The sequence below is a fragment of the Hippocampus bargibanti genome, linkage group LG09 (genome assembly GCF_051943395.1).
Source record: "Hippocampus bargibanti isolate YZ-2025 linkage group LG09, ASM5194339v1, whole genome shotgun sequence".
Taxonomy (NCBI): domain Eukaryota; kingdom Metazoa; phylum Chordata; class Actinopteri; order Syngnathiformes; family Syngnathidae; genus Hippocampus; species Hippocampus bargibanti.
The window spans coordinates 24994913-25019601 of record NC_142742.1 but is presented as its reverse complement, the minus strand read 5'-3'; the positions used below and the strand labels follow the sequence as shown (position 1 = coordinate 25019601).

Below are 24689 nucleotides of genomic sequence, written 5' to 3'. Positions count from 1 at the left end.
TGCTTTACAAAATAAAATGGCCGCCTGCGATTGTTCTTTACCTTTTTATTCAACAAGAGGCTCTTTGCTCAACTTCTGGTTAGCCTAGCCTAGCCAAGGGGGGGCACTGTCCACCAATGACCCCTCAAGGTCAAAGGCGCAAGGGGTGGTGTAAAAAATACAGAAACAGGAAGTGGGCTAAGCTTAAATGGGCGGGGGGGTTGACCGAAAAAAAATGAAAATGTCGGAATGAGAAGAGCCCTTGGAAATCCGCCCCCTCGCGACCGTTCCTCAAGCTCTCGTGAACGGTCGCTCCCCACGACGACAATCGTCATTTCCGAGACGCCAAACAACTTTGTTTTCAATGCACGGCGACCAAAAGGAGAGTCGCGCCAAAAGAGTCGAGTGAAGGAGGAAAGGGAGTACCCGGAGAAAAGCCGCCACCGCCGGCCCAAAAGCAAATGCCTCACAAAATGGCCGCCAGCGGAATCGAACCCGGAACCTCAGCGCTGCGAAGCCGAGCGCAAAATCCGCTGGATTGTGAGTCTGTGAACTTGTCGAGGGTTGTTCTCCAAAGTCAAAGCAGATGTTTGCAAAGGTCACCTGGGGGGGGGGCAAGGGGGGGGGCAAGCGCGCCGAGATGCCGGAAACATTTCTTCGCCCAAATGCGCCTCGGAAATCATCTTGGTGACGAGCAGCTCAATTCGGGTGTCAGCCCAGAAAGCCCCCCCCCCCCCCCGTGATTGCCCACCGGTTGCCGGGGGGGGGGGGGGGGCGAGTTCGAGTCTTAAGTCCACCCGCCACGCCACTTTTGCATGCGACCAGAGACCAAATCCAGTGGGGACCAGCGAGGAGCTGAAAGGCGGGTGGGGCGCGGGTGAGGCGCGGGTGAGGCGCGGGTGAGGCGCGGGTCGCCTGCGCGCACTTACCTTTGCCGGAATCCCGCCAGTCCCCGAGCGCCCTGCGCGCCCCGCGGGCTCTGCGGGCCGGCGTCGGGCGTGCGCCCCGGCGGGGCTCCGCTCAACGCGGCCGCCCCTCCGCCGACGGCCGCCGACGCCGTCACCTGCACGCTAAAGTCCGGGAAGATCCGGATCATGTCGCGCCTCCTCCCGCTCCTCCTCCGACGCTTCGCCGCCGCTCGTTCCTCCTCTTCCTCTTCCTCTTCCGCTTCCTCTTCCTCTTCCTCGTCGTCGTGGGCTCGTTTAACCTTGCGACGGAGCTCGGGGAGTCCGGCCCGCGGCGCCGGTCCGAGAACGAGCGCAAAAGCGCCCCGGATGGGATCGGAAAGGAGCGACGAGGCGCCGACGCTGTGCGCGGCGGAGCGCCTCGCGCGCGGCCATCTCTCCCGCGCCGAGTGGCCGCCGATGCGCCTTCGACTCTGCGAGGCGCGCGCTAGTGAAGGAATGTCGCCGCGAGCGCGCGCGCATGCGTCTGCGAGCGCGACTTTGGCCGGATTCAATTTCGAGCCCGGCTTTTATTTTGAAAGGGTGGGAAGTCGCGCGGTCAGCCACTTGTGACTCCCAATCGTCGAAACGGCCCCGCGGTTGTCGCGATTGATCTTTTTTTTTCAGGCGGGGATTGACAGCTTCCTCTCCCAAAAGTTAAAGAAAGCCAAGAAGGCGAAGAAAGCGGCGGTGAAGAAAGCGTAGGCAAAGAAAGCGGCGGCGAGACCGCTTCGTCTTTTCCAGATCGCCGCAAAATAAAAGCAAGCGTTTGATTTTGGGGACACGCGGTAGACCCAAATTGCATTTGAGTCAGAGGGGTCACGTGGTTTTTATTTCATTTTATATTTGTGGGGGGGGGGGGCTGCGACGCGTTCAAGGGGCTCCCAGAAGCTGAAAGTGGGCGCAAACGCTCCCAATTCAGTCTCAACGGACTTCCGTCACACAAGCGACTGAAGGTGCTCCAACCCCCCCCAGTGCGACTATTTCATTTCTGCAGCTGATGACGAGAACATCAAGATGTCGGGAGGCGTTACCGTGACGACGAAGGCGACGGCCGAGCAGCAAAGGCGCCGCGTCGCGCGAGTGCCCAAATTGGCTGAAGATTCGCCCGCTTGACGGAGGAGGTCAAAGGTCAACGTCGGGACCCCTGCCGGCGACGCCTCCGCCGGCGAGTGACGAATGAACCGCCGGCGGGAATTAAGCGCGGCGACGGCTGACGTCTCGTCTCGCGCCGCTCGCTAACGTGGCCCGCTCGGCCCTCCGTATGCAAGTGATTGATCATCGACATCCACCGCCATATTTGCAGAGGCGGCGCGATGATTGATGGCGGCTCGCACGGCGCCGTCATCTCGGCTTTTGGGGGCTTCCGGCTGTCAAATTGCTTTTGAAACCTCGCCGCAAACAATTCAATCAGGCCGCTCGCGTGGGGCGGGGCTTAATTACAGCCCCGACGATGCCTTCCGGGACCGACGACGGCTCGCGAAAGAGCACTCTGGTGACCTCGGCGAGCGAAACGCCGGAAAGCTATTCCGCGCGTCGCCGCCGAGGCTTCGTTGCCCCCCAAAAAAAGCTCAAGGGCGTTTCAATTTGCGCGCGAGTCAACAAATGCGTCGGTCGTCGTGTCTTCTGCAGTGACAGTTAGCAAGTAGCGGCTATTAGCAAGGCGAATGCTAATCCGTCAGCTAACGTGCTGGTCAAACGGGCCCACCTCAGCCCAAAACGGAGCGACCGCTCGCTGACGTCCGCCAAGACTGAAGTGCCTTTTGGCAAAACGTAAGAAGGAACGTTCTCATTGGACGTCCACCGGGCCGCTTCCTGTTTGCCCCCGCCCCCCCTTAATGTTCTCTTTGGTGTTTTCCATCCCTTTATCTGTCTGTCGACGATATTTTGCATAAAATGGCGACGCCACGGCGACACGATTGAGCGTTTTGCATCTTCCACCACAAAGACGAAAAACAAAGCTTCCTTGGCGTTGATTGATTTATTGATTGATTGATTGATTGATTTCCATCATTGCGTTGGCCAAGCTTGACTTTGCGCAATCGGGAAGGCTGATAACATGCAAGTCGAGGTGAGGCGAGGCAAGGCATCCAAAAAACAACAAGCAGCAGGCTTTTTTAGCGCGAGCCATAGGTTGCCCACCCCTGCTTTAGGGTTTCATTTAGACCGTGCTTACATACAACAGACTTCTAAGGTGGTTACCACATTGGCTTGGTCATGCTAATGAGGTAATACTAGAGCAAATGGGGCAATCAGGGCCATTCATAGAACATAATCAGAGTCAGGGAGCAAAACCCTTCATATTATATGCTGTTTTTTTTTTTTTTACTTTGTTATTTCCAGGTTGAATGAAGGCTGGTGCGTGTGGCTGCCGCTGCTCACCCGCAGAAAAAATATCCTGCGACTGTAAAGTGACCTTGAGAGTTTTGAAAGGCGCTTCTCAATGAAATGTGTCATTATTATTATTTAGCAACAATTTGCATCAGCGAGCAAGCCCCGCCTCCCATATGAACGTCCTTTTCTTTTCTTTTTGATTGACAGCAACTGATACGCGGGATGACTGGTCGCCATCCGTTCAGCTGCGGACTGGCTTCCTCCACTCTTGTGGCTTCTCTTCTCTGACTTTCTTCTTGTTGTCGTCCAGCGGCGCGACGACAACCATGGCGAACGGCGACGGGTCGGGCGGCGTCCCTCACAGATGGACCCGGATGGGCGTGGCTCCCGCGGGCCTCGTCTGGGGGGGGAGAAGCAAAGAAAAATTGACGAGGGCTTTGCTGCCATCTGAAAAGACCCTCCCCCCCCCCCTGCTGACAGCTGTTGGGCTGTCAGAAAGCGAGCAGGCCCGTCGTGGCCCGCCCTGAGGCCTAGCTGTGCATGCGCCTGTCAACGAGCGATGTGTCGTTTGCGAACGAGCTGTGCACATAGAAATCAAGCCATATCAATACTGTCAATCTGATATCGTGTGTTTTTTTACGTGAGTATTTTGATTTTCACACACTTTGACGTGATTTTTGCTCGTGAATTAATTGAAGGAGGAGCCATTTGGGAACCAAAAGAGCCAGATCGTTTTAGTGAGCCGAGCCAAAAGAAGCGGCTCTCTGAAAGGAGCCGGAATTCCCATCACAACTGTCTAGTCGGGGCGCCGAGGTTAGCGTCACCCCGGAGGCGCCCGCGGGCCAGCGACCGGCGCGCTCTCACAAGCGCGCACACACGCGTTTGTTGCATTTCATTGGCAGCGACCAAAAATAGGAAGGCAGTAACGCGGAATCGGCCTTTGACCCCGGCGACCACTCGGGAGTGCAGCATAGATGAGCGTGACGGAGGACGGGGCATGTCGCGGGCGACCTACCCTCATTGGCCGGATCAAGGCTTGGCTCCGCCCCCGTGCGGCCTTCTCCTTTGGATTGATGGCGACGGCCTGCCAGACAAAGACAAATGGAGACGAGTCCATTCGACGCTTCGTAGGATTCAAACGCGACAATGAGGAGTCGTCGTGGAACGTTGCGGAACGTCATGGAACGTCGTGGCAGGCTCATAATAAGCATCCATTTCTTTTCGAAGCGCCTTTCAAAACTCCCAAGGTCACTTTACAGTCACAGGATCAGTTTTTCTGTGTGTGAGCAGTGGCGGCCACACGCGCCAGCGTTTACTCAACCCGCAAGCAACTCAAATAGATAGAAAGTTAGCTAGCTAGCTAGCTAGCTAATAGATAGATAGATAGATAGCTAGCTACACAGCTAGAAAGAGGAAACAAACGGCAATGCGCACGCACAATATTGCAAGCAACATTCTTTCCATGGATGGGAGTCAACAATAATAATAATAATAATAATCATACATTTCATTTCTAAGCGCCTTTCAAAACTCTCAGTCACTTTACAGTCACAAGATAAGTTTTTCTGTGGGTGAGCAGTGGCAGCCACACGCGCCAGCGTTCCCTCAACCCGCAAGTAACTCAAATAGATAGCTAATACATAGCTAGTGGATAGTAAGCCAGCTAGCAAGCTAATAGATAGCCAGCCATGACGACTTTCTTTGTTGGGGAAGCGGCGCGGCGGCACGTCGGCACGTTGGCGCGGTGGCGCCCACCCAAAGCCCGAAGGCCGAAGGAGCGGCTCATTGCTATGCACTGCCGCGCACGCCAAGAGTCAAAAGTGCTAAAAGTGGCTAAAGCGCGGCGCTAGCGAGGCTGCAAGCTGATTTGCATGAGGAAATAGAAAATCGGGGGGGGGGGGGGGGGGGGCTAATTCAAGGCTGATGAATCCTAATGAAATGCGACTGTTCGTAATTATGCTGATGTTGTTCCCTGGACCCGAAAGTGAGACGTCTGCAAATCCCACCTTGCGTTAACACCTCGGGGGGGAGGGGGCGGAGCTTGAATAAAAGTCATCATGAGAATTAAGCGCATCCAGCAGATTTTGGCTCAAACAGAAAGTACTTACTTGTGTTGTAGTACCTTCAACGGACACATTCCGCGTTGAGTGAACGCTGGCACTTGTGGCTGCCGCTGCTCGCCCGCAGAAAAACGGATCCCGTGACTGTACAGTGACCTTGAGAGTTTTGAAAGGCTGGCTACCTAGCTAGCTATGTAGCTGGTTACCTAGCTAGCTATTTATTTGCTATCTATTTGCTATCTATTCGCTAACTAGCTACTACCTATCTAGCGAGCTATTTGCTATCTATTCGCTTATTTGCTATCTACTTGCTATCTATTCGCTATCTAACTAGCTTGCTGGCTACCTAGCTAGCTATCTAGTCGCTATTTATTCGCTATCTAACTAGCGAGCTGGCTACCTAGCTAGCTATCCATTTGCTATCTATTTGCTATCAATTTGCTATCTAACTAGCTAGCTAGTTAGCTATTAGCTAGTTAACTTTCTATCTATATGCGGTTGAGTGAACGCTGGCGCATGTGGCTGCCGCTGCTCACCCGCAGAAAAAAATGATCCTGTGACTGTAAAGTGACCTTGAGAGTTTTGAAAGGCGCTGATCAATGAAATGGATGATTATTATTTATTATTATTAATGGAGGCCCATTCAAATGGCTCCATGAGGCGGGGGGGGGGGGGTGAGGGTGGGGTGCAAGGACAAGAGGAGGAGACTGTGTTTCGGACGGCGGCGGCGAAGGATTTTTGGGGCACCAACCTGCTTCTTCCTGGCCGGCGTGCTCTTCTTGGCTTCCTGTCGCCGCGGCGCCCCCGTCGGCTTGGCGCCGCGCCGCTCGCCCGCCCCGCTATCGCCCTCTTTGATCGGCTCGCAGTTCATTTGGTGATTAATACGCGCGGAGGCGGCGGCGGGGGCGGCGGCGGCGGGGGCGGGTGGCTCTTTTGAGGGATTTGTCGCGCCGCTGCCGCTGCTTATCTTGGTCATTACGGCGCCAATATTGGATTGTAGCCTTTTGGTATCTGGCCAACGTTGGGCCGGCGAGGAGTCGATCCAGGCGGCACGCGCCCGGGGATTAAGATAAGAAGGAGCCTCAAGACCACGAGCCTCCTCTCGCCCCGCGGACGCAGCGCAGCCCCCGCCCCGCCTCGCCGGGTGCCGTCCTTCCGCTGGGGACATGGCGGCTTGGTCTTGCGGCCCACCGGCCGGCGTTTTGTCCTCTGGGTGGACAGCCCGCGAGGCCTCCGTTTGAGACATCTTTGGCATCTCGGCAAAAGGGGGCGTGTCGTCAGCGAGGGCCGGGCTTCGGTGAGCTCCGAACGTGACACTCGGGACCGCCTTCTCCGGGAAGCCTTCCCCGGCGGCCGTTTTGGAGAAGGCGTAGCGGGCGGGCGGCAAGCTGTAGCAGAGCGGGGGGCCCAGGTAGACCTCCTCGGCGCAGGCGGCAAAGAGCGTCTCTTGTTCCCGGGCGTCCGGGCCGGGCGAGGAGCCGGGCGAGGCCCCTTCCAAATCCGGGCCGGCGACAGCGGGGAGGAGGTAGGGGGCGGGCCCGGCGCTTTTATCCTCGGCGCAGCGGGCGACTTCACCGCAGTCGCTGTCGTGGGACGAGAGGGACAAGTAGGCGTAGAAGTCGCCTTGGCGCAGGTGCAAGGGCTGATGGGAATGTTGCGCCACCTGCAGACGGCACACGGCAACACAAAGATCACCTTTTCGCCATGGCAGGCATCCAACAAATCCCATTCTGTACATTGATGAAAAGGTTTTTTCAGCCGTCATCTGTACTTCTTTCAAGGTGTCGGACATTTCGCTTCTCATCCAAGAAGCTTCATCAGTGAACTAAAATTTGCTGGTAGTTTTGGCTCTATATATATATTTATATCCCTATTGTCCAGACGTGGCATTGCCAGACTCTGCTACGAAGTCCAGATGACGGCTGAAGAAACCTTGTCATCGATGGACCACTCCTGCTTACACAGACGCATTGTGAACATTGGATCAACGGTTTTGTGTGTGCTACCTTCACTCCGATATGTTGGAAAGGGGCGGGGCATCGCTGGGCGGAGGACTTCCGGACACCTGATGGGGACTTTTGTCCAGGAATGTCTTTGCTGCGGCGAGCCTCCGCAGTCAAGTCCAGGATTTTCATCACAAAGTCGTGCACGGCTTCCTTGGCCTGAGGCGAGGAGGGCGAGGAGGGCGAGGAGGGCGATGGGGGCGATAAGGCAGGCGGGCACTGCCGGCACGAGGAATGGTGAGAGCCCTTCCACTTTTTGGTGGGCATCCAGGAATGCTTGTCCCGCAGTTTCCTCCTGCTCTCCTCCGTCACCAGCGAGGAGAACTTGAACTTCTCCTGGATGGTGATGGCCTTCCTGTCGCCGGAGGGCGAGGCACTCTGGCAGGGTAACTCGCCCTTCAGCTGACCCACTAAGGAGGAGGCCTCACTTGGCGCTGAACACGGAAGCGGCTCCGTATCCTTCTCGGCGGTAGACAAGTTGAAGGAGCTCCTGTGGAGTTCTCCTTTGTTGGTGAGAGCTCGGGGGTCTCCTCTGGCGCCAATAGGTTGTCCTCTCTTGGTGAACACGGCCGACTCCTCTCGCAGGAGCTGGTCGTCCGCATCATTTCCTTTCAAGATGCTCTGCGCCACGTTTCCGTTCTCCAGGTCGCGTTCAAAGCGGCTGATGAAGCTCCTGGCGGCGTTCCTCCGGTTCTCCTCCTCCTCCTGACCTCGCGAGCAGGACTCCAGGAGGCGTCCTCGCTCCCGGTTGCTCCCGCACTGGAGTTCATCCCAAAGTTCCACTTCTGATCTCGAGGCGCGAGAACTTTGCACCCGATCCCGCAGCTCCTCCTTGGCCGAGTAAAAATCCAGCGCGTCGGGCTCCTCTGCGGGCGCCTTGTGGTCCCCGTCCTCGTGGAGCTCCAGCCTCTGGTCCTCTTCCTCCTGGACTCCCATCTCGTCCTCGGTCAGGGTGAGAGTGGAGGATGAAAGAAGGTCGCCGTCGTCCTCGTCGTCCGTGCAGGCAGAGGTGCAGGAGACATTGACCAGCATGCTCAAGCTGACGCCGCTCTTCCTGCAGCAACTCCTGTCGGGGTTCTGACCGTCGCCCGTCGCCGGGGCCTGGCCCAGGTCCACGGGGGGATTCCTGCGTTTCGGGAGCCCGGCGAGGTCTTCGGAAGCCACCGAGGAGTCTTCGGCGCCGCTCAGCTCAGCGAATGACGCAGAGTTGTCGCTGAGCGCTGAGAGTAAAGAACTTCGGCGCCGTCGGCCTCCCAGCAAAGGGGAGGCGACCGGTCGCGGGTGAAGAGGAGATCCGCCGCGGAGCGTCACGTCCGAAACGCTGCGAGTCATCTTGGAGGCCGGGGGACTCTGAATGTTCTCCAGACGCTGGAGGAGATCCAGCGTTCTCCTGCTCAGCTCTCCGTCTCTGCTGCGGCGCAGGTCCTGTTCCGGCGGGTGAAGCAGGCCGTCGTGTGCGTCTGGGCTGCGGCAAACGGCCAGACCGCTCTCCAAGGAGGCGCTGCGATGAAGGTGCTCCGCAGATGAGAAGAGTTGACGACCCACCGACAGGAGGGACTCAAGAGAAGAGCCCGGTGACCAGACCAGGCTAGTGCTTGGTTGGCGCCACCCGGCAAGAGGATCCAAAGGGCGAGCGACGGGGAACCCCGATGCGCTCGGGTGTGTGGCATCCTGATCTTCGGTCAAGAGGTCAAGGTTCCCGCCAGGCGCTTCCTTCGGGCTCGGTGGCTCAGTTTCTTCCTCCGCGCTCAGTCGGATCGGCTCCCCGCTTTGCCGCACTTTGCCGCCCTCCCCTTCGCTGCCACGGAGTCCGCGCCACAGTATCACGTCGCCGTCTCCCGCGTCACTCACAATTCCGCTTTCACTACCGGAGCGAGGGCGGCCCGGCCCTTCGCGCCGGGGTCGCCTCCCCATCAGTCCGCTCAGGAGGTCCGGGAGGGAATCCGTCGAGGAGAAGGTGGAGTCCGGACTCTGACTCTTCCGCCGAGTGCGGCGCTTCCTCTCGATCAGGCCGGGAAAGGCCCCGTCTCCTTCCAGTTCCAGGGCGTGAAGGACGTACGCTTGGTAGACGGGCGGTCGGGACCCCGTAGGGGGAGGGGGGAGCTCCCTCAGGCCGCCGTCCGGAGGCACGGTGGGTTCGGAACAGGGGAGGTCCTGCGGCGAGAGGGGTTCCGCCGGTGTCATGTCGGTCTCGTCCCATTCCCACCAGTCATCTGGAGCCGAGGCCACCGGGGGAGCTCGAACGGTGGGCGGCGGGCTCTCTTGCGCCTGCGGACCAGACAAAATGAAATGGCTTTGTAGGAACGTGCGTCCGCGTTGACGGAGAGGCGATTGGTCGCACCAAGTGGTGGTCCCCGCCCGCCGTCGGCTCCCCCAGTTCCTTCTTGAGTCGGTTGTGCCAGTGCAAGGTCTGCATGAGGACCGCCTCCCACCGCCGCTCCAGGTTGATGGAGAGGAGCTGCAGGGCCTGCCGGTTCTGCTCCGCCTCGGGTCCCGGCTGGACTCCGACAAACGCGGGTGGGGAAGGGGGTCGGTCGGGGGTAGGGACGGCAACTTCCGGTCCGGACTCGGCAGTACCCACCTGGTTCTCCCGCAGTAGCCGCCGGCAAAGATTCAGAACCCGGGAGATGCCGCGTCGCCGGGCCCGCACGTCCGAGCACACTGTCTGCGGAGGCAAAACGGCGGCACGGTTAGTCCCTCTCGCCCCCATTTTGCAAAGTCCGATCGGACGCCGAACGCTTGACATCTGCTGGCCTTCGCCGGATGTGTTCGGATTGGACGTGTGGGACGGTCCCGCGTCCGTCCTTCCTCCGATCGCTCGGTCCGAACCGGCGAAGGCGACAAACGAGGTCAACGGGAGCTGGCGAAATTCGGGACCTTCGGCACCGAGGAGAAATGACTTTGGCAGCGGGGCGCCGGATCGCCAACAACAACAGCATGCCGGGCCGACAAGAAAGTCCGAATGCTCGGTTGGGGGTTCGCCTTCGTGACCAACGCGCCCGATGTTACGAGTCAGTGATGGCGGGGGTGCGCAAATGTCGACGGCGTGGAGGCGCTCTGCGCGTGGGCTTGCTTAAAGGAGGCCAATTTGGCCGCCAGTCAGGAAGCGAGCGAGCGCGTGTTGAAGCGTGCGGACGACTGCTGCAAATCCCGCCGGCGCGCTGAAAAGCACTTCCTTCACATTTTCTTTACATTTTCGCCAAGCAATAGCAAACAAGATTTTTTGTTTTTTTTACAGACTGCATCTGCACTTTATAATAATAATAATAATAATAATAATAATTCATTCGATTTCTAAGCGTTCACTCAACCCGGAAGTAACTCAAATAGATAGAAAGCTAGCGAGCCAACAAACAGCCAACACATACCTAGCTAGATAGCCAGCCAGCTCGATAGCTCATATCGAGCTGGCTAGCTATTAGCTGTATAGCTGGCTGGCTGTTATCTGACTAGCTGTTGGCTATCTGACGATGTATTAGCTATGTATTAGCTATTTATTAGCTAGATAGCTTTCTATCTATTTGAGTTACTTTGGGGTTGAATGAACGCTAGCGCGTGTGGCTGCCGCTGCTCACCCACAGAAAAACTTATCACGCGACTGTAAAATGACCTTGAGAGTTTTGAAAGGCACTTATGAAATGAAATGTATTATTATTATTTGGATTTGGATTTATGAGTCCCGCAGTGGAGAAATGTATTATTATTATTATTATTGTTATAGACAGCTAGCTAGAAAGCCAGGTAGCTAATATAGATAGTAAATAGCAAACAAAGGATGATAGTAATAATAAGATGGCGGGCCGACGTTGCAAACTACACTGTGAGAAAAGCACAAAAAGCCAAAAGAACGAACGTCTTTCGCAAAATCACGCTTCTTGCGAGAGAAGCAAAGTTGAAGCTTCCAGAAAGATCCGCTTGCCGCGCTTGAGCGTCGGTGAGAGAAAGGATGCCATTTTGGCTGCGCGCCGTCCATCATATACGCACGCGGTATGTGCCCGGGGCTCGCCAGGCCAGCGTAGCGTGGAAACAGCTGAGCGCTAATTCAATTAAAAAGGGGCAGAGTGTGTGTGTGTGTGTGTGTGTGTGTGTGTGTGTGTGTGTGTGTGTGTGTGTGTGTGTGTGTGTGTGTGCGTGGATTTCTCCTTGAGCAGATAAGCCACAAGCGTTGCGGTTCCAGTGGTGCAACCAAGTTGCTTCCTGCAACACGATGAGCATTTTGACCTTTTGACCTTTGCACCTTTCCCTCATTTTTCTGGCCCGTGTTTCAAAAGAGGCTTTTGTTTGTCGGATGCTGAGCACGCCCCGGCTGTCAACGCCCGCCACGCGGTTTGAGTGAGTTTGTTGGCGGGCGTTCAAACCCGCAATCGATGGCACGAGGGGGGTCGGAGGGGTCGGCGGACCCCACCTTGAAGCTGGCCAGCTGCTGGCGGGCGTCGCGATGGGGCCGTCGCAGGCACGAATGGAAGATGAGGAGCTCGGTGTGCCGCAGCCACGCCTTCAGTTCCTCGACGTTGGCCCGCAGACGCTCGGGGACGTCACGACTCGCCCGCGCCGCCTGTCAATGGCGGGTCAGGACGGTCAGACGCCCGACGGCAAACGACAAACAAAGCAGAGGTCATTTGGGAAACAAGGACGTCTCGGGCCCGACCGGCAAAATGAGGGACCGAAAGGTAAAGAAGGACGGACGGACGGACGGACCGATTTGGCGTCTCTCAAGCGGCCTTCCTTAATTCCGGCGGCAGCGGCGGCGGAACTTTGTTCCGGAGAAGAAACAAAGGGCGCTGTCTGGCCCGGGACGCGGCGGCGGCAAACGGCATCTGCGCCCTCGGGGACGAGCCCGACGACGGCGGCGGCGGCGGTGGACGCGTGTCAGCAAACAAAAGCGCAAACGCGGACGAACGCTGGCACTTGCGATTCATGAGGTTGGAGGAGGCCGCCGCGCGCTTTTGACGGCGACGTCGTCGGCATCTGGACGAGCGTCATCAAACATCGTTCGGGATAAAGTCAAACAAACGAGCGGCGGCTTTGCCGCCATATGCCGGAAGAGAGCCCCGCCCGGGCCGAGGTGACGTTTCGGACCCCCCCGGAAACCATCGGCGAAAGTGACGCTGTCGGGATTTGTTTTTTAGTCTGAACTGGGTCCACTGGCCCGGCAAAGAGACGCCGCCGCGGCGGTCCCCCTCAAAGGAGCTCGCCGCCGCACGGTTGAATTGTTGCCATAGCAGCCGCACATCCACAGGGTTTGACGGGCTGGCTGCTGGAGACCGTTGTGATTGGGGGGGAACAAAACCAAAAGAAAAAAATGCAAAACCAAAACCAAAACACAAAAAAAACAAACAAAAACAACAACAAAAAAAAAACAAAAAAAACAAAAGAAACAAAAAAAACCACAAAAAAAACAACAAAAAATAAATACAATAAAAAACAAAAACAAAAACACACACACACAAAAAAAACAAAAAAAAAAAAAAAACAAAAAAACAACAAAAAAAAAAAAAAAAAAAAAAAAACAAAAAAAAAAAAAACAAAAAAAACAAAGCAAACAAGAGCAAAAGCACAAAGTTGTTTGGATGTTTTTGTGTTTTGTCGGTCGCACGTCGCTGACTCTCCCACGACTTGTTGCTTTTCAGCCTCCTTCCGCCATTGGCGAGATTTCCGCCGCCTTTCATGAAGCACAAAGTCGCCCGTGTCCAAACAAACGCACGCAGGTTGCCCCCCCGACCCGACCGCCATCCTGCATCCTCCGTGGTTCAAGACCACAATCAACAGTAGCGTCCGACTCCGCCAAGAAGCGCACAAACACACGCACACACGCACAGCAACTTTTGTTGCCTGGCACTGTTGCTATGGTTACAAAGTGAGTTCCACCAGCATTTCAGGAGAACATTGCCAGGTTCTCAAAGTAGGCAAACGCACACGGTCAACTCACAGAAGCTCTTTCCTAGCGCACTGGCTTCACACACGCACACACACACACACTCACACTCACACACACACACACACACGCACACGCACACACAAATACGCACACACACGCACACATATACACACACACACACACACACACGCAGACACACGCACACACACACACACACACACACACACACACACACACACACACACACACACACACACACACGCACACGCACACGCACACACACACACACGCACGCACGCACGCACACAAATTGCCAAGACTCCATCATTTTGTCCGTCCCGCTAATGCTCAGCGGCGGCGGCGGCGAAGACAAGACGAGCGACCTTGGGCCCGGCGAGGAGTGCCATCAATATTTCACCGGAGCGGCGGACACATCAAAAAAAAGGAGGGGGGCGCGCGTGCAAGGGGGGCCAAGGAAGAAGGATTCCTCCCTCATGGAAAATTGATGATCCTGGTGAATATTCATACGCGGATGAATATTTGAGCGGGGCTCCTTTGGAGAAATTAGCTTCATCTTTACACTTCTCAATAATTCGCAGGCCAGGTGAGCGTGTCGGACGATGAATTAGTCATGGCGTCGAGGCAACGTTGGCCGTAGCGGGAGGAAGGATCCAAAACAAGCTAGCGAAACGGACGCTAACGTTCATCTCGGGTTGGGGGGGAGGTTGCCACGCGGGTCTGGGCGCGCGACACTCTCGGTCGGGGTGTTTGCGTCGGTTGTTGCGTCAAAAGGTGGCGGGCGGTCGGTCTTACTTGCGGCCGGCGGTCCCACGCGGTCGCCTCGCAGTCGTCGCCCGCCGCGTCCTCGGCCTCCGTCGGGACATCCCACAGTGGCCTGAACGCCCCCCCCCCAACGGAAAATTAATACATGAGCAAAATATTTTCTGAACGTGCGTGGCGATGGGCGGGCCTACCTGCCGGCGGGCGAGGCGTCGCGCACGCTGCCCAGCTTGGCGACCATGTCCCCGAGGACGTCCCCGAGGGCGTCCTGCCGGAGACCGGACGGCGGCTCCCCCTGCAAACGCAACATTTGTGACAGCATTGTGACCCATCCCGATACTGATTGGCCGCCATACATTGGCACCGCCCTCCCTCGCCACTCTGGAGGACGTGTACACTGCAAGAATCCAAACAAGGGTGCGGAAAATCCTACTGGACCCTTCGCACCCTGACCACCACCTTTTCCAGCGACTCCCCAAGCTCAGGCAGGCGCTACCGACCCAAATTCAGCAGACATTTGAACAGCTTCTTTCCCCATCGCCATGAACTCTTTAAACAGTAACCCAAATAGAACTGGATGGTGCATTTTTTTTGGATGATGATACTAGTGCAGTGTGTTCTACCAGAAACAAATTCCTTGCGTGATCTACATACTCGGCAAGAAAGATGATTCTGATTCCGATTCTTGCGCACAAAAAAAAAAAATCAAGACATTCTGATTCAAGACAAGGGCACGGAAAATCCTACTGAACCCTCCGCACCCTGACCACCACCTTTTCCAGCAACTACCGATCCATGCGTACCAAATCCAGCAGACATTGAAACAGCAGGGGAGGCCCTGTCGCCATTAACTCTTTCAACAGTCACCTAAATAGAACTGTGTTGTGCCTCTTTGCCTTTTTTTTGAACTTTGAACCTTTGCTTCGATGCTTTGGGAGCCAAAGCGAACGGCGCTTGGCCGGCGTGTGTGATGAGGCGCTTATTGGAGACGAAGGAGCGCGTGGCCGTCTCGTGATGGACGTCGCCGCACTTTGGCCTCGCCCCGCGGACGCAAATCACGTCCGACTTTCGCATCGAGCGCACTCGCCGCCATCCCATTTGGGCCGCCGTAATTGCGTCCAAAGCGTACGGAGATGAGGATGCCGGCGCTCGGCCGTCTCATCCACTTAGTAGAGTCGGCGGAAGGATCCGGAAAGGTCATCCAATCGGGTGGCGACAGAGCGCCTCAATGGGGACGCTAATAAACAAAACGCCAACGCGCGATTGTCGGCGACGCGGGCGAGGGGGTGGCGCTCTCTCGCTTTGTAGAAACGCACGCCCTCTTCCTGTCGTGAGGCCGCCGGCGCCTTCGTCGCATCCCCCTCAAAAGACGAGCTTAGAAACGCCGCGTAGGAGCTTGCTGCTAATTAACATTAGCCGCAGTGCTAATTAACATGAAGGCTAATTTGGAACTAATGACACAAACACGCAAAACTGAGGGGTGAAATTGGGGTTTGTGGGGGGTCACTAGCTTTTCAGAATGAGAATCATCTTTATTGGCAAGTACGGTGGAGCGTCGGTTTACGAACACCTGGCCTGACGAAATTTTCCGTTTACAAACGTTAAATTTATGAAAATTAAAAACTGGCATAAGCACCACTTTTCGGGATACGCAGGGAGCGCCGCCCCACCGCAGCTGGCGGAGCAATCTTCGGCGGAAGAACACCAAAGCACACCGAACAGCGCCTGAGTCGGCCTACCTTTCCGCACCCCCTTTCTCTGAATGCACGTCGATCTTCTTCAAGGATTCATAACGGATACTTTTGCTGTTATGGGACCGAAAAAGACCCCTTCGCAGGCTCGTGTTCAGCCGAAGAAGACACAAAACAAAATTACAGTCGAGGAGAAGAAGGAGATCATTGACAAACACGAACGAGGTGCGCGTTTGTCTGATTTAGCGGCCCGGTACCGATATGCTAAGTCCACCATTGCTAGCATCCTTCGCAAGCAAAGCTTTACGCAAAGGCTTTATTGACTCGATGCTTTCACGTGACAAAAGGCTTGGCATCCCTGAAAGCAGCATGGAAGAATCTGCTGGCGGCTTTTGGATGTAACATCAAGGTTTTCAGATAAACAGTACAGAAAAATACATTGACGTGATGAAGGACTGCTACAATGTGTTCTTTTTTTCGGTCAGGGGCGTTCCTTCAGTGACGTCACGTACAGGACTCGTCACCAACTCCAAAACAAGACTTCCTGAATGTTCAGCGCGAGTCTTAAAATGTAAAATATAGCTATATGCGCTGGAATCTTATTAAAATACGCCCAGTAGAAGTCATTTGAATGGACACAACTTGTCCGGAGACGTCGCTTGTCCTTTAAGCCTTATTTAGTTGAAAATTATAATTTATGGAGACCTGGGAACAGATTATTCTCATTTTAATGGTTTCCTATGGGAAATGAATTTTTGGGATAACACTTTTCACTTTACACACTCTGTCTGGGAACCAATTAAGTTTGTAAGCCGAGGCCCCACTGTATGTAGAACACGCTGCACTAGTATCATCATCATCAAAAAATTGCAAAGCGGCACAATCTGCTTGTATTTGGGTGACTGTTTAAAGAGTTCATGGCGACTGACGGGGTAAAAAGATGTTTCAATGTCTGCTGGATTTGCTACGCATGGATCGGTAGCTCCTGCCTGAGCTTGGGGAGTCGCTGGAAAAGGTGGTGGGCAGGGTGTGGAGGGTCCAGTCGGATTTTCAGCGCCCTTGTTTGGATCACTGGCGTTAATTTGGACTGTTGGTTGCTGGTCCAAATTTCCAAAGTGAGGTTCTCGCTTCTTGTTTGCCGTCTCGTCTTTCGTGTCGTCGGCGGCGGCGGCGGCTTCCTCATCGTCTTGATCAAACGCGCCGGGGTCAAAGCGGAATAATTGTCAATGAATATTTAACAAGGTTTCTGACGGAGGGATAGACATCAGCCCCTCTGGCGCCGTGGTCAGCGGTGCGTTGCGCTAGCAGTGGATTGCGAGGGGGGGGGGTGGCGTGATGATGAAGTGCAGAATAAACAGTAAATAAAGTGGCTAGCGCATCGAGTCGCTCGGCGCCGGAGGATATTTGGCGTGGCGGTGACATTGAAACGCAGCGGGAGGGGTCGCCGATCGCTCGCCGATAACCGGCGGCGCAAACAATCTTTCAAGACGTGAAGCTAGAGAGCGAGGCCAACGGACCGCGCCCCGTGGGACATCTCCGTGACGCCATTTCCACCTTGAGAAAGGTCGCGGGGTCAGACAAGTTCACCGGCGACGCGTGACCGCAAGGGCGGCGGCGAGCGCTTCGGGTCTCCACCGCCCTGAAATGAAACGAGGACGTCGGGGATGCGTGGGTTGGGGACACCCCCCCCTTCCCCGAGCGCCGCCGTCATCTGGCGGGACGGCGCTCGCCAATCTGCCGGCTGTAAAAACGTTTGGCGGCCGGTGACAAACGAGGCCCGCGACGCCTCTTCTGCCCCGATTTGCCCCGCCCGCTTTGGTGTTTACGGGCATCGGGGGCCAAAGCGCCCGCCGCCTTCTCCCCGGCCGGCCGCAAATGGGCCAGGTGCCATCGGCAGTTGGCCCGACCCAAGCTGGAGGCCAAGGTGCGCATCTTCTTTGTCATCGATGCTTCGACGCGTGTGAAAACGAGGTCGCGGCGCGCTTTGGATTGGCTTTGAGAGTAGTGACGGGGGAGGACGAAGGGCGGGGCTTGCCAAATTTCAACATGCATGGACTCCACTGGCGTTGGCGGCGCCTGCGACGGCTTGGATCTGAAATGATGGAAAGTGAAGCGGCGCAGGGCGATTGGTCGGCGCAGGTGGGTTGTTGTTGTTGTTGTTTTTTTTTTTTTTTTCATGGATGGGAACAAGCTCGGGACGGGATGGAAATGAGGCGCAAACAAATCTCAAAAGATCTGGCGATGGAGCGCCTTATCGTTTCACAGTGATGTTGTTGAGGCCTTTTCCATCTTTTCTTTTGGTTGTTGATGTTGTTGTTTATGTTGTGTTTGTTTGTATGTTGACGTTGTTTTGTTTGTTTGTTGTGTTGTTTTGTCATTTTGTTGTTGATATTGATTTGGTTGTTGTTGATGTTTCTTTTTTGTTTGTTGTGTTTGTTTGTTGGTGTTGTTGTTTTGTTTGTTGTTGATGTTGTTGTGTTTGTTTGGTGTGTTGTTTTGTCATTTTGTTTTTGGTGTTGTTGATGTTTCTTTTTTGTTTGTTTTTGTTTGTTGTGTTGTTTTGTCGTTTTTTTGTTGTTGTTTTGGTTTTGTTTGTTGTGTTGTTTGTTGAGTTTGTTTGTTGTTTTGCCATTTTGTGTTTGTTTTTGATGTTGACGTTTTGTTTTGTTGTTAATGTTGTTGTTTTGTTTGTTGTTGATGTTGTTCTTTTGTTTGTTGTTGTCATTTTTTGTTGTTGTTTTGTTATTGATGTTTTTTTTTGCTTGCCATCTGCACCCCAAAGTTCCACCGCATAGATCAAACCCAAAAATTACAAATCAGACTAAACATCCAAGAAATCCAAATGGCAAAACTCTCAAAAGATCTGCCGATGGCTTTGTTTTTCTAGTGGCACATTGTGGCCCATGCAGGCGAGAGGCTGGAAGGCACTTTCTAGTGGGGTGGGGGTCGGGGGGTTGTTTCCCCCTCCCCATTCTTGTTAAAGCGTCCACGACAACAATTTCCCTTTTTGCTTTGTTTGCTTTTTCTTCTTCCATTGGAATCAAAGCTTTTCCTTTTTTTTTCCACGGGTCGCCAACATGCCGTCGTGCCTATCTCTCTTCCCCCCCCCCCCAATAACGCCCCCCCCCCCCCCCCCGTCCTTACCTGCCACTTTGAGGCAACTGTCGCGGTCTGTGGGCTGAAATGGAAGCCCGAGGCCAACAAGCTGTCTCCAGCAGCCGCGCTGATAAGAAGCTCGGCGAGCGCCCGGCGGGGGCGAGTCGACTTATCATCGCGTTTCACTTTGGCGTTTCCCGCGCGTGCTCTTGCAAACGCCAGCCGACATATTGACATGCGGCCATGTTTTTAAAAGGCAAACGGCTGACCGGCGGGCGCACGTTTGCTCCCCGAGAGCCATCGCCAGGGAGAGCCGGGTCACTACGTCGCAGAAAATCAAAGTGGGAGTGGTGGGGTGGCTTTTCCGAGGGTTGGTAAAAAGGAAATAAGACGCAGCCGTTTCCGGCCAGAGCGGCGGGCGTCCCCCCCTCGGCGGCGCACCCGTCTCCAAAGTGGCGGCGGTTGCTTTGACGGCGAGCGGCAGACACGTTGAAAACGCCGCACGCTGCCGGGCGAAGGCGAGACGGAGCCCTCGCAAGCGCTAGCGACACTTTTCCCAAGCGAATCCCGCTAAGCCGGTAAATATGACGCCGCTCGCAAAACAGCGGAGGCGCGACGCTTGGCAATCTCGGGCCGGGCGCCGCAAATCCTCAACGCGTCTCGTGCGAGACTCGCCGGCCTAATCCCCGCGTCGCCGGGGGGTGTTTCGTCGGTGCCTCGCGTTTGCCGTTGCGGGTGTATCTTCTCCTCGCCGGCTAATCCCGCCACCTCGGCTGTGATATTTGCTGACATTTACACGAATGGGCCCTCCACGCACGTGAGGGGGAGGGGCATTCGGACGGCGAGGAGGAAGGCCGGCGCAAAGGCGACTCGGCGGGCGGAACAAACCTCGCCGCCCCCGACAGACGATGACGAACGTGAGCCGTCGCGCCGCCACCTCGAGGCCTTTTTTTCACCGACATCCACGATGAAGATGGCCACGCTGAATTATTGATCCGCGTCGCCGCTTCATGAATCTTGCGAATATGGGACGAGCGACACATTTATGGCGAGCCGCCGTCCCGTCAAGGTCACGTCGGCGCGCAGCCGCTAATTAGCCGCGAATGGCTTTTTTTGGGGTGTTTTGGGAGAGGGTCCCCTTACCTGCGGGCGCTCCGTCGGAGGCCAATCGGCCGGCGGGAGGAGGCGCGCTCCGAGGAGGCGCAGGGCGCGCAGCATCCAGCCGTGCTGGCGGCGGATTTGAAGCTGCAGCTGCTCCCATTGGCTCGACACCATCGCCAGGATGTCGCGCACGCCTGAAGGCCACAAATGGGGGTCAGGGGTCGAGGGGGGTTTATCATCCTGCCGTTCTCCGTCCAACTTTGACCGCCGTCGGCCGCGTACCCGATTGGGCGGGCAGGACGGCGAGGAGCGCCGTTCCGTCCTCCGCGATGCTCTCTTTCAGGGCTCTGCGGCTCGCCACCTTTTCTTTGAACGCCTGCAAGACAAGGCGCCGCCATCGTCAGGTCTTTGGCCCCCCTGGTTCCCCAAAAAAATCCCCCCCCCATGCAAGTGCAAGTGTGACAACCAGACGCAGCAAACTGCCTGCCGCCCGGCATCCCGCGTAAAAGTGGGTATCTGGCTGGCTAGCTAGCTAGCTAGGTATCTGTTGGCTATTGATTGCATAGCTAGCTGGCTACCTTTCTAGCTATTTGTGTTACTTCCGGGTTGAGTGAACGCTGGCGCGTGTGGCTGCTGCTGCTCACCCGCAGAAAAAATATCCCGTGACTGTAAAGTGACCTTGAGATTTTTGAAAGGCGCTTAGAAATCAAATGGATTATTATTAGTATTATTATTATCATTGGCTAGCTATTTGCTATCTATTAGCTCTGGCTGGCTAACTACCTATCTGGCTGGCTAGCTAGCAATCTAGCTAGCTATCTATTCACTATCTAGCTGGCTGGCTATCTAGCTAGGTATCTGTTGGCTATCGATTGGCTAGTTAGCTAGCTTTCTATCTATTTGAGTTACTTCCGGGTTGAGTGAACACTGGCGTGTGTGGCTGCTGCTGCTCACCCGCGGAAAATATATCCTGTGACTGTAAAGTGACCTTGAGAGTTTTGAAAGGTGCTTATAAATGAAATGGATTACTATTATTCTAATACAAAGCGGTGTTAGCATGGTCGCGTGATGCCGTTTCATCCTATGCGCTTCTTGCCGCGTGGCGAGTCGGCCTTACCCATCGCGCACCCGACGTGCACATCGGGGAAAAAGATGTGCGCGTCAAACAAAGGCGCACGCGCGGCTAAATAAGTGACCCGATGTGTGCTTGCTGTTGGGACGATCGCCGAAGCTCATTCGCAAGTTTGTCCAGGAACATGCAAATGTATGCTAATGAGCCTCCGTGTGTGTTTAAAACACGGCTGCTTGTATATATCTTTTCTCCAAAGAATGCAAATAGAATGCGTTGTTCTGTGCTGTGTGTGTGTGTGTGTGCGTGTGTGTGTGTGTGTGTGTGTGTGTGTGTGTGCGTGTGTGTGTGTGTGTGTGTGTGTGTGTGTGTGTGTGTGCGCGTGTGTGTGTGTGTGTGTGTGTGTGTGTGTGTGTGTGTGTGTGTGTGTGTGTGTGTGTGTGACTGTTTACAATGGTGCATGTTGATGTTTTGTCTGAGTGCACGTTGGGTGTGTGCATGCGCGCGTGGGGGAGGGGAGGGGCGTTTGCGGGGCGTCCATATGCTCGCAGCTGATTGGTCTTTGATTTAGCTTCTTTTTTTTCTCCCGATAAATGACGACAGAGTCAAATTGAGAGAGACAGCGGGGCGCGAGGGGAGAGGTTCAAGGTGCCATATAAAGAGGCGGATCAAACACAACATAAAAAAAAAAAAACAACAGAAGTGATGGAATGTGACGCGCCGGGAAGAAAATTGGACGGGAAAGAACCGAAAGAAGCAAAATAGGGAGAAAAAACAAGGAAAGCGCAAAGGGGAGAAGAAGAAAAGGAAAATTATTATTCTGAAATAAATTATTCTTGTTATTCTTATTCTTATTCTTATTCTTATTCTTATTCTTATTCTCATTCTATTATTATTATTATTATTATTATTATTATTATTATTCTGGGTATTCTTATTCCAAAATGGAGTTGGGCTTATCTTAAAAGGAGTTTGTTAGGAATGTCTTAGAAGTAAAAAGAGTATCAGATAGAATGATGAGTCTGAAGCTAGAAATTGAAGGCATCAGTGATGTTCAATGTTGTTTGTGGGTACGCCCCACAAGTAGGATGCGAGCTGGCGGAGAAGGAGACATTTTGGTCGGACTTTGAGGAAGTCATACAGAACATCCTGAGAAGTGAGAGGGTTGTCATTGGTGGAGACTTCAATGGACATGTTGGCGCAGGAAACAAAGATGAGGAGGAGGTGATGGGCAGGTTTGGACTCCAGATGAGGAACGCTGAAGGACAGATGGTGGCTGACTTTGCTAAGAGAATGCAAATGGCTATTGTGAATACTTTCTTTCAGAAGAGACAGGAACATAGGTGGCCTATAAGAGCGGAGGCAGAAGTACACAGGTAGACTACATTTTGTGTCAACGGCGCCATCTAAAGGAAATCAGTGACTGCAAAGTAGTGGTCGGTGAGAGTGTAGCCAGACAGCATAGGTTGGTGGTGTGTAGGACGACGCCGGCAGTGAGGAAGATGAAGAAACCAAAGGCTGAAGTGAGGACAAAATGGTGGAAGTTGAAAAAGGAAGAGTGTTGCATGACATTTAGGAAGGAGGTACGACAAGCACTGGGTGGGCAAGAGGTCCTTCCAGATGACTGGCAAAGTACAGCAAACATAATCAGAGACACGGGTCGGAAAGTACTTGGTGTATCGAGTGGAAGAAAGGTAGATAAGGAGACTTGGTGGTGGAACGGGGAGGTGCAGGAGTGTATACAGAGAAAGAGGTTAGCAAAGAAGACGTGGGACACTGAGAGGACGGACGAGAGTAGACGGCAGTACAAGGAGATGCGCCGCACGGTTAAAGTCAAGGTGGCAAAGGCCAAACAAGAGGCCTTTGATGACTTGTATGCTCGGCTGGACAGCAAGGAAGGTGAGACTGATCTTTACAGGCTGGCGAGACAGAGAGACAAAGACGGTAAGGACCTGCAGCAGGTTCGGGTGATTAAGGATAGAGATGGCAATGTATTAACAGGTGCCAGTAGTGTGATGGCAAGATGGAAAGAGTACTTTGAAGAATTGATGAATGAGGAAAATGAGAAGGAACAAAGAGTAGAAGACGTGACTGTTGCGGACCAAGACGTAGCAAGCATTAGCGAGGATGAAGTGAGGAGGGCGCTGAAGAGGATGAAGGGGGGAAAGGCACTCGGGCCTGATGATTTACCAATCGAGGTATGGAAGTGTCTTGGAGAGGTGGCGGTGGTGTTCCTGACTGGGTTATTCAACAAGATCTTAGATGGTGAACAGATGCCTGAAGAATGGAGACCAAGTGTACTCGTGCCCATTTTTAAGAACAAAGGAGATGTGCAGAGTTGTACTAACTACAGAGGAATAAAGTTGATGAGCCATCCAATGAAACTCTGGCAAAGAGTAGTTGAAGCGAGACTAAGAGCAGAAGTGAACATTTGTGAGCAGCAGTATGGCTTCATGTCAAAAAAGAGTACGGCGGATGCAATGTTTGCTTGAAGAATGCTGATAGAGAAGTACAGAGAAGGTCAGAAGGAATTGCATTGTGTCTTTGTAGATGTGGAGAAAGCGTACGACAGGGTGACAGAGAAGAGCTGTGGCATTGCATGAGGAAGTCTGGAGTGACCGAAAAGTATGTCAGAGCGGCGCAAGACATGTATCATGACTGTAAGACAGTTGTGAGGTGTGCTGTCGGTGTGACGGAGGAATTCAAGGTGGAGGTGGGACTCCACCAGGGATCAGCTCTGAGCCCCTTCTTGTTTGCTATGGTGATGGACAGGCTGACAGACGATGTTAGACAAGAATCTCCTTGGACCGTGATGTTTGCAGATGACATTGTGATCTGTAGCGAGAACGGGGAACAGGTGGCGGAAAAACTAGAGCTGTGGAGATATGCCCTGGAAAGGAGAGGAATGAAGATCAGTCGCAGCAAGACGGAATAGATGTGTGTGAATGAGAGGGATCCAAGTGCAAGAGTGATGCTACAGGGAGAAGAGATAAAGAAGGTGGAGGATTTGAAGTACTTGGGGTCAACTGTGGAAAAGAGGTGAAGAAGCGTGTCCAGGCAGGCTGGAGAAAAATGTCAGGTGTGATGTGTGATAGTCAGGCTTTCAGCTTGGATGAAAGGAAAAGTGTATAAAACGGTGGTGAGAGCAGCCATGATGTTTGGACTGGAGACAATGCCACTGAAGAAAAGACAGGAAGCAGAGCTGAAGATGTTGAGGTTTTCTTTGGGAGTGACCAGGTTGGAAAGGATCAGGAAGGAGTACATTAGAGGGACAACTCATATTAGAGGCTTTGGAGAGAAAGTCAGACTGAGATGTTTTGGACATGTCCAGAAGAGAGAGAGTGACTATATGGGGAGAAGGATGCTGAGCCTTGAACTGCCAGGCAGGAGACCGAGAGGAAGACCCAAGAGGAGCTTTATGGATCTCATCAAAGAGGACATGAAGGTAGCTGGTGTGAAAGAAGAGGATGCACAAAACCGGTTTAGATGGAGGACATTGATTCTGTGGCCACCCCTGAAGGGAAAAGCCAAAAGGAAAAGAAGAATCAATCAACAACAATCAATCATCAGAATGAGGATGAGAAATGATCCAAATTTGACGATCCAATTGCGAGAGACACTTTTGTCACTGTGTTGTTGTGCGTCGTGTGAAATGGATACGGATTGTTTTTCAGCATTTTTGGCCACGACATTCATCAAGGAGGAGACTGTGCTGAGCGCTTGCGCCTTTTCGGCAGCATGAATGTACCAGTAC

General features: G+C 54.1%; 2 protein-coding genes across 6 annotated transcripts in view; both read right to left on the bottom strand.

Moving 5' to 3' along the window:
• Nucleotides 1-1373, bottom strand: part of npas3 (neuronal PAS domain protein 3) — a 49362-nt gene extending 47989 nt beyond the window's left edge. The window contains exon 1 of the mRNA XM_089004861.1: nt 909-1373. Within this exon, the coding sequence (XP_088860987.1) occupies nt 909-1075 (167 nt within the window). The 5' untranslated portion in view covers nt 1076-1373. The remainder of the gene's footprint in view (nt 1-908) is intronic.
• Nucleotides 1374-2889: 1516 nt separating this feature from the next.
• The window catches only part of akap6 (A-kinase anchoring protein 6), a 39791-nt gene continuing 17991 nt past the window's right edge, over nt 2890-24689 (bottom strand). For 3 of the 5 annotated variants that reach the window (XM_089004722.1, XM_089004721.1, XM_089004723.1), the window contains exons 13-23: nt 20149-20242; nt 19909-20060; nt 14173-14273; nt 14012-14093; nt 11726-11875; nt 9902-9985; nt 9662-9817; nt 7324-9588; nt 6069-6980; nt 4273-4341; nt 2890-3657 (exon numbers count right to left, since the gene is read on the bottom strand). In XM_089004722.1, coding sequence (XP_088860848.1) covers nt 3616-3657; nt 4273-4341; nt 6069-6980; nt 7324-9588; nt 9662-9817; nt 9902-9985; nt 11726-11875; nt 14012-14093; nt 14173-14273; nt 19909-20060; nt 20149-20242 — 4107 coding nt within the window. In that variant the 3' untranslated portion in view covers nt 2890-3615. The remainder of the gene's footprint in view (nt 3658-4272; nt 4342-6068; nt 6981-7323; nt 9589-9661; nt 9818-9901; nt 9986-11725; nt 11876-14011; nt 14094-14172; nt 14274-19908; nt 20061-20148; nt 20243-24689) is intronic. The other 2 variants (XM_089004724.1, XM_089004725.1) reach the window with 2 other exon arrangements.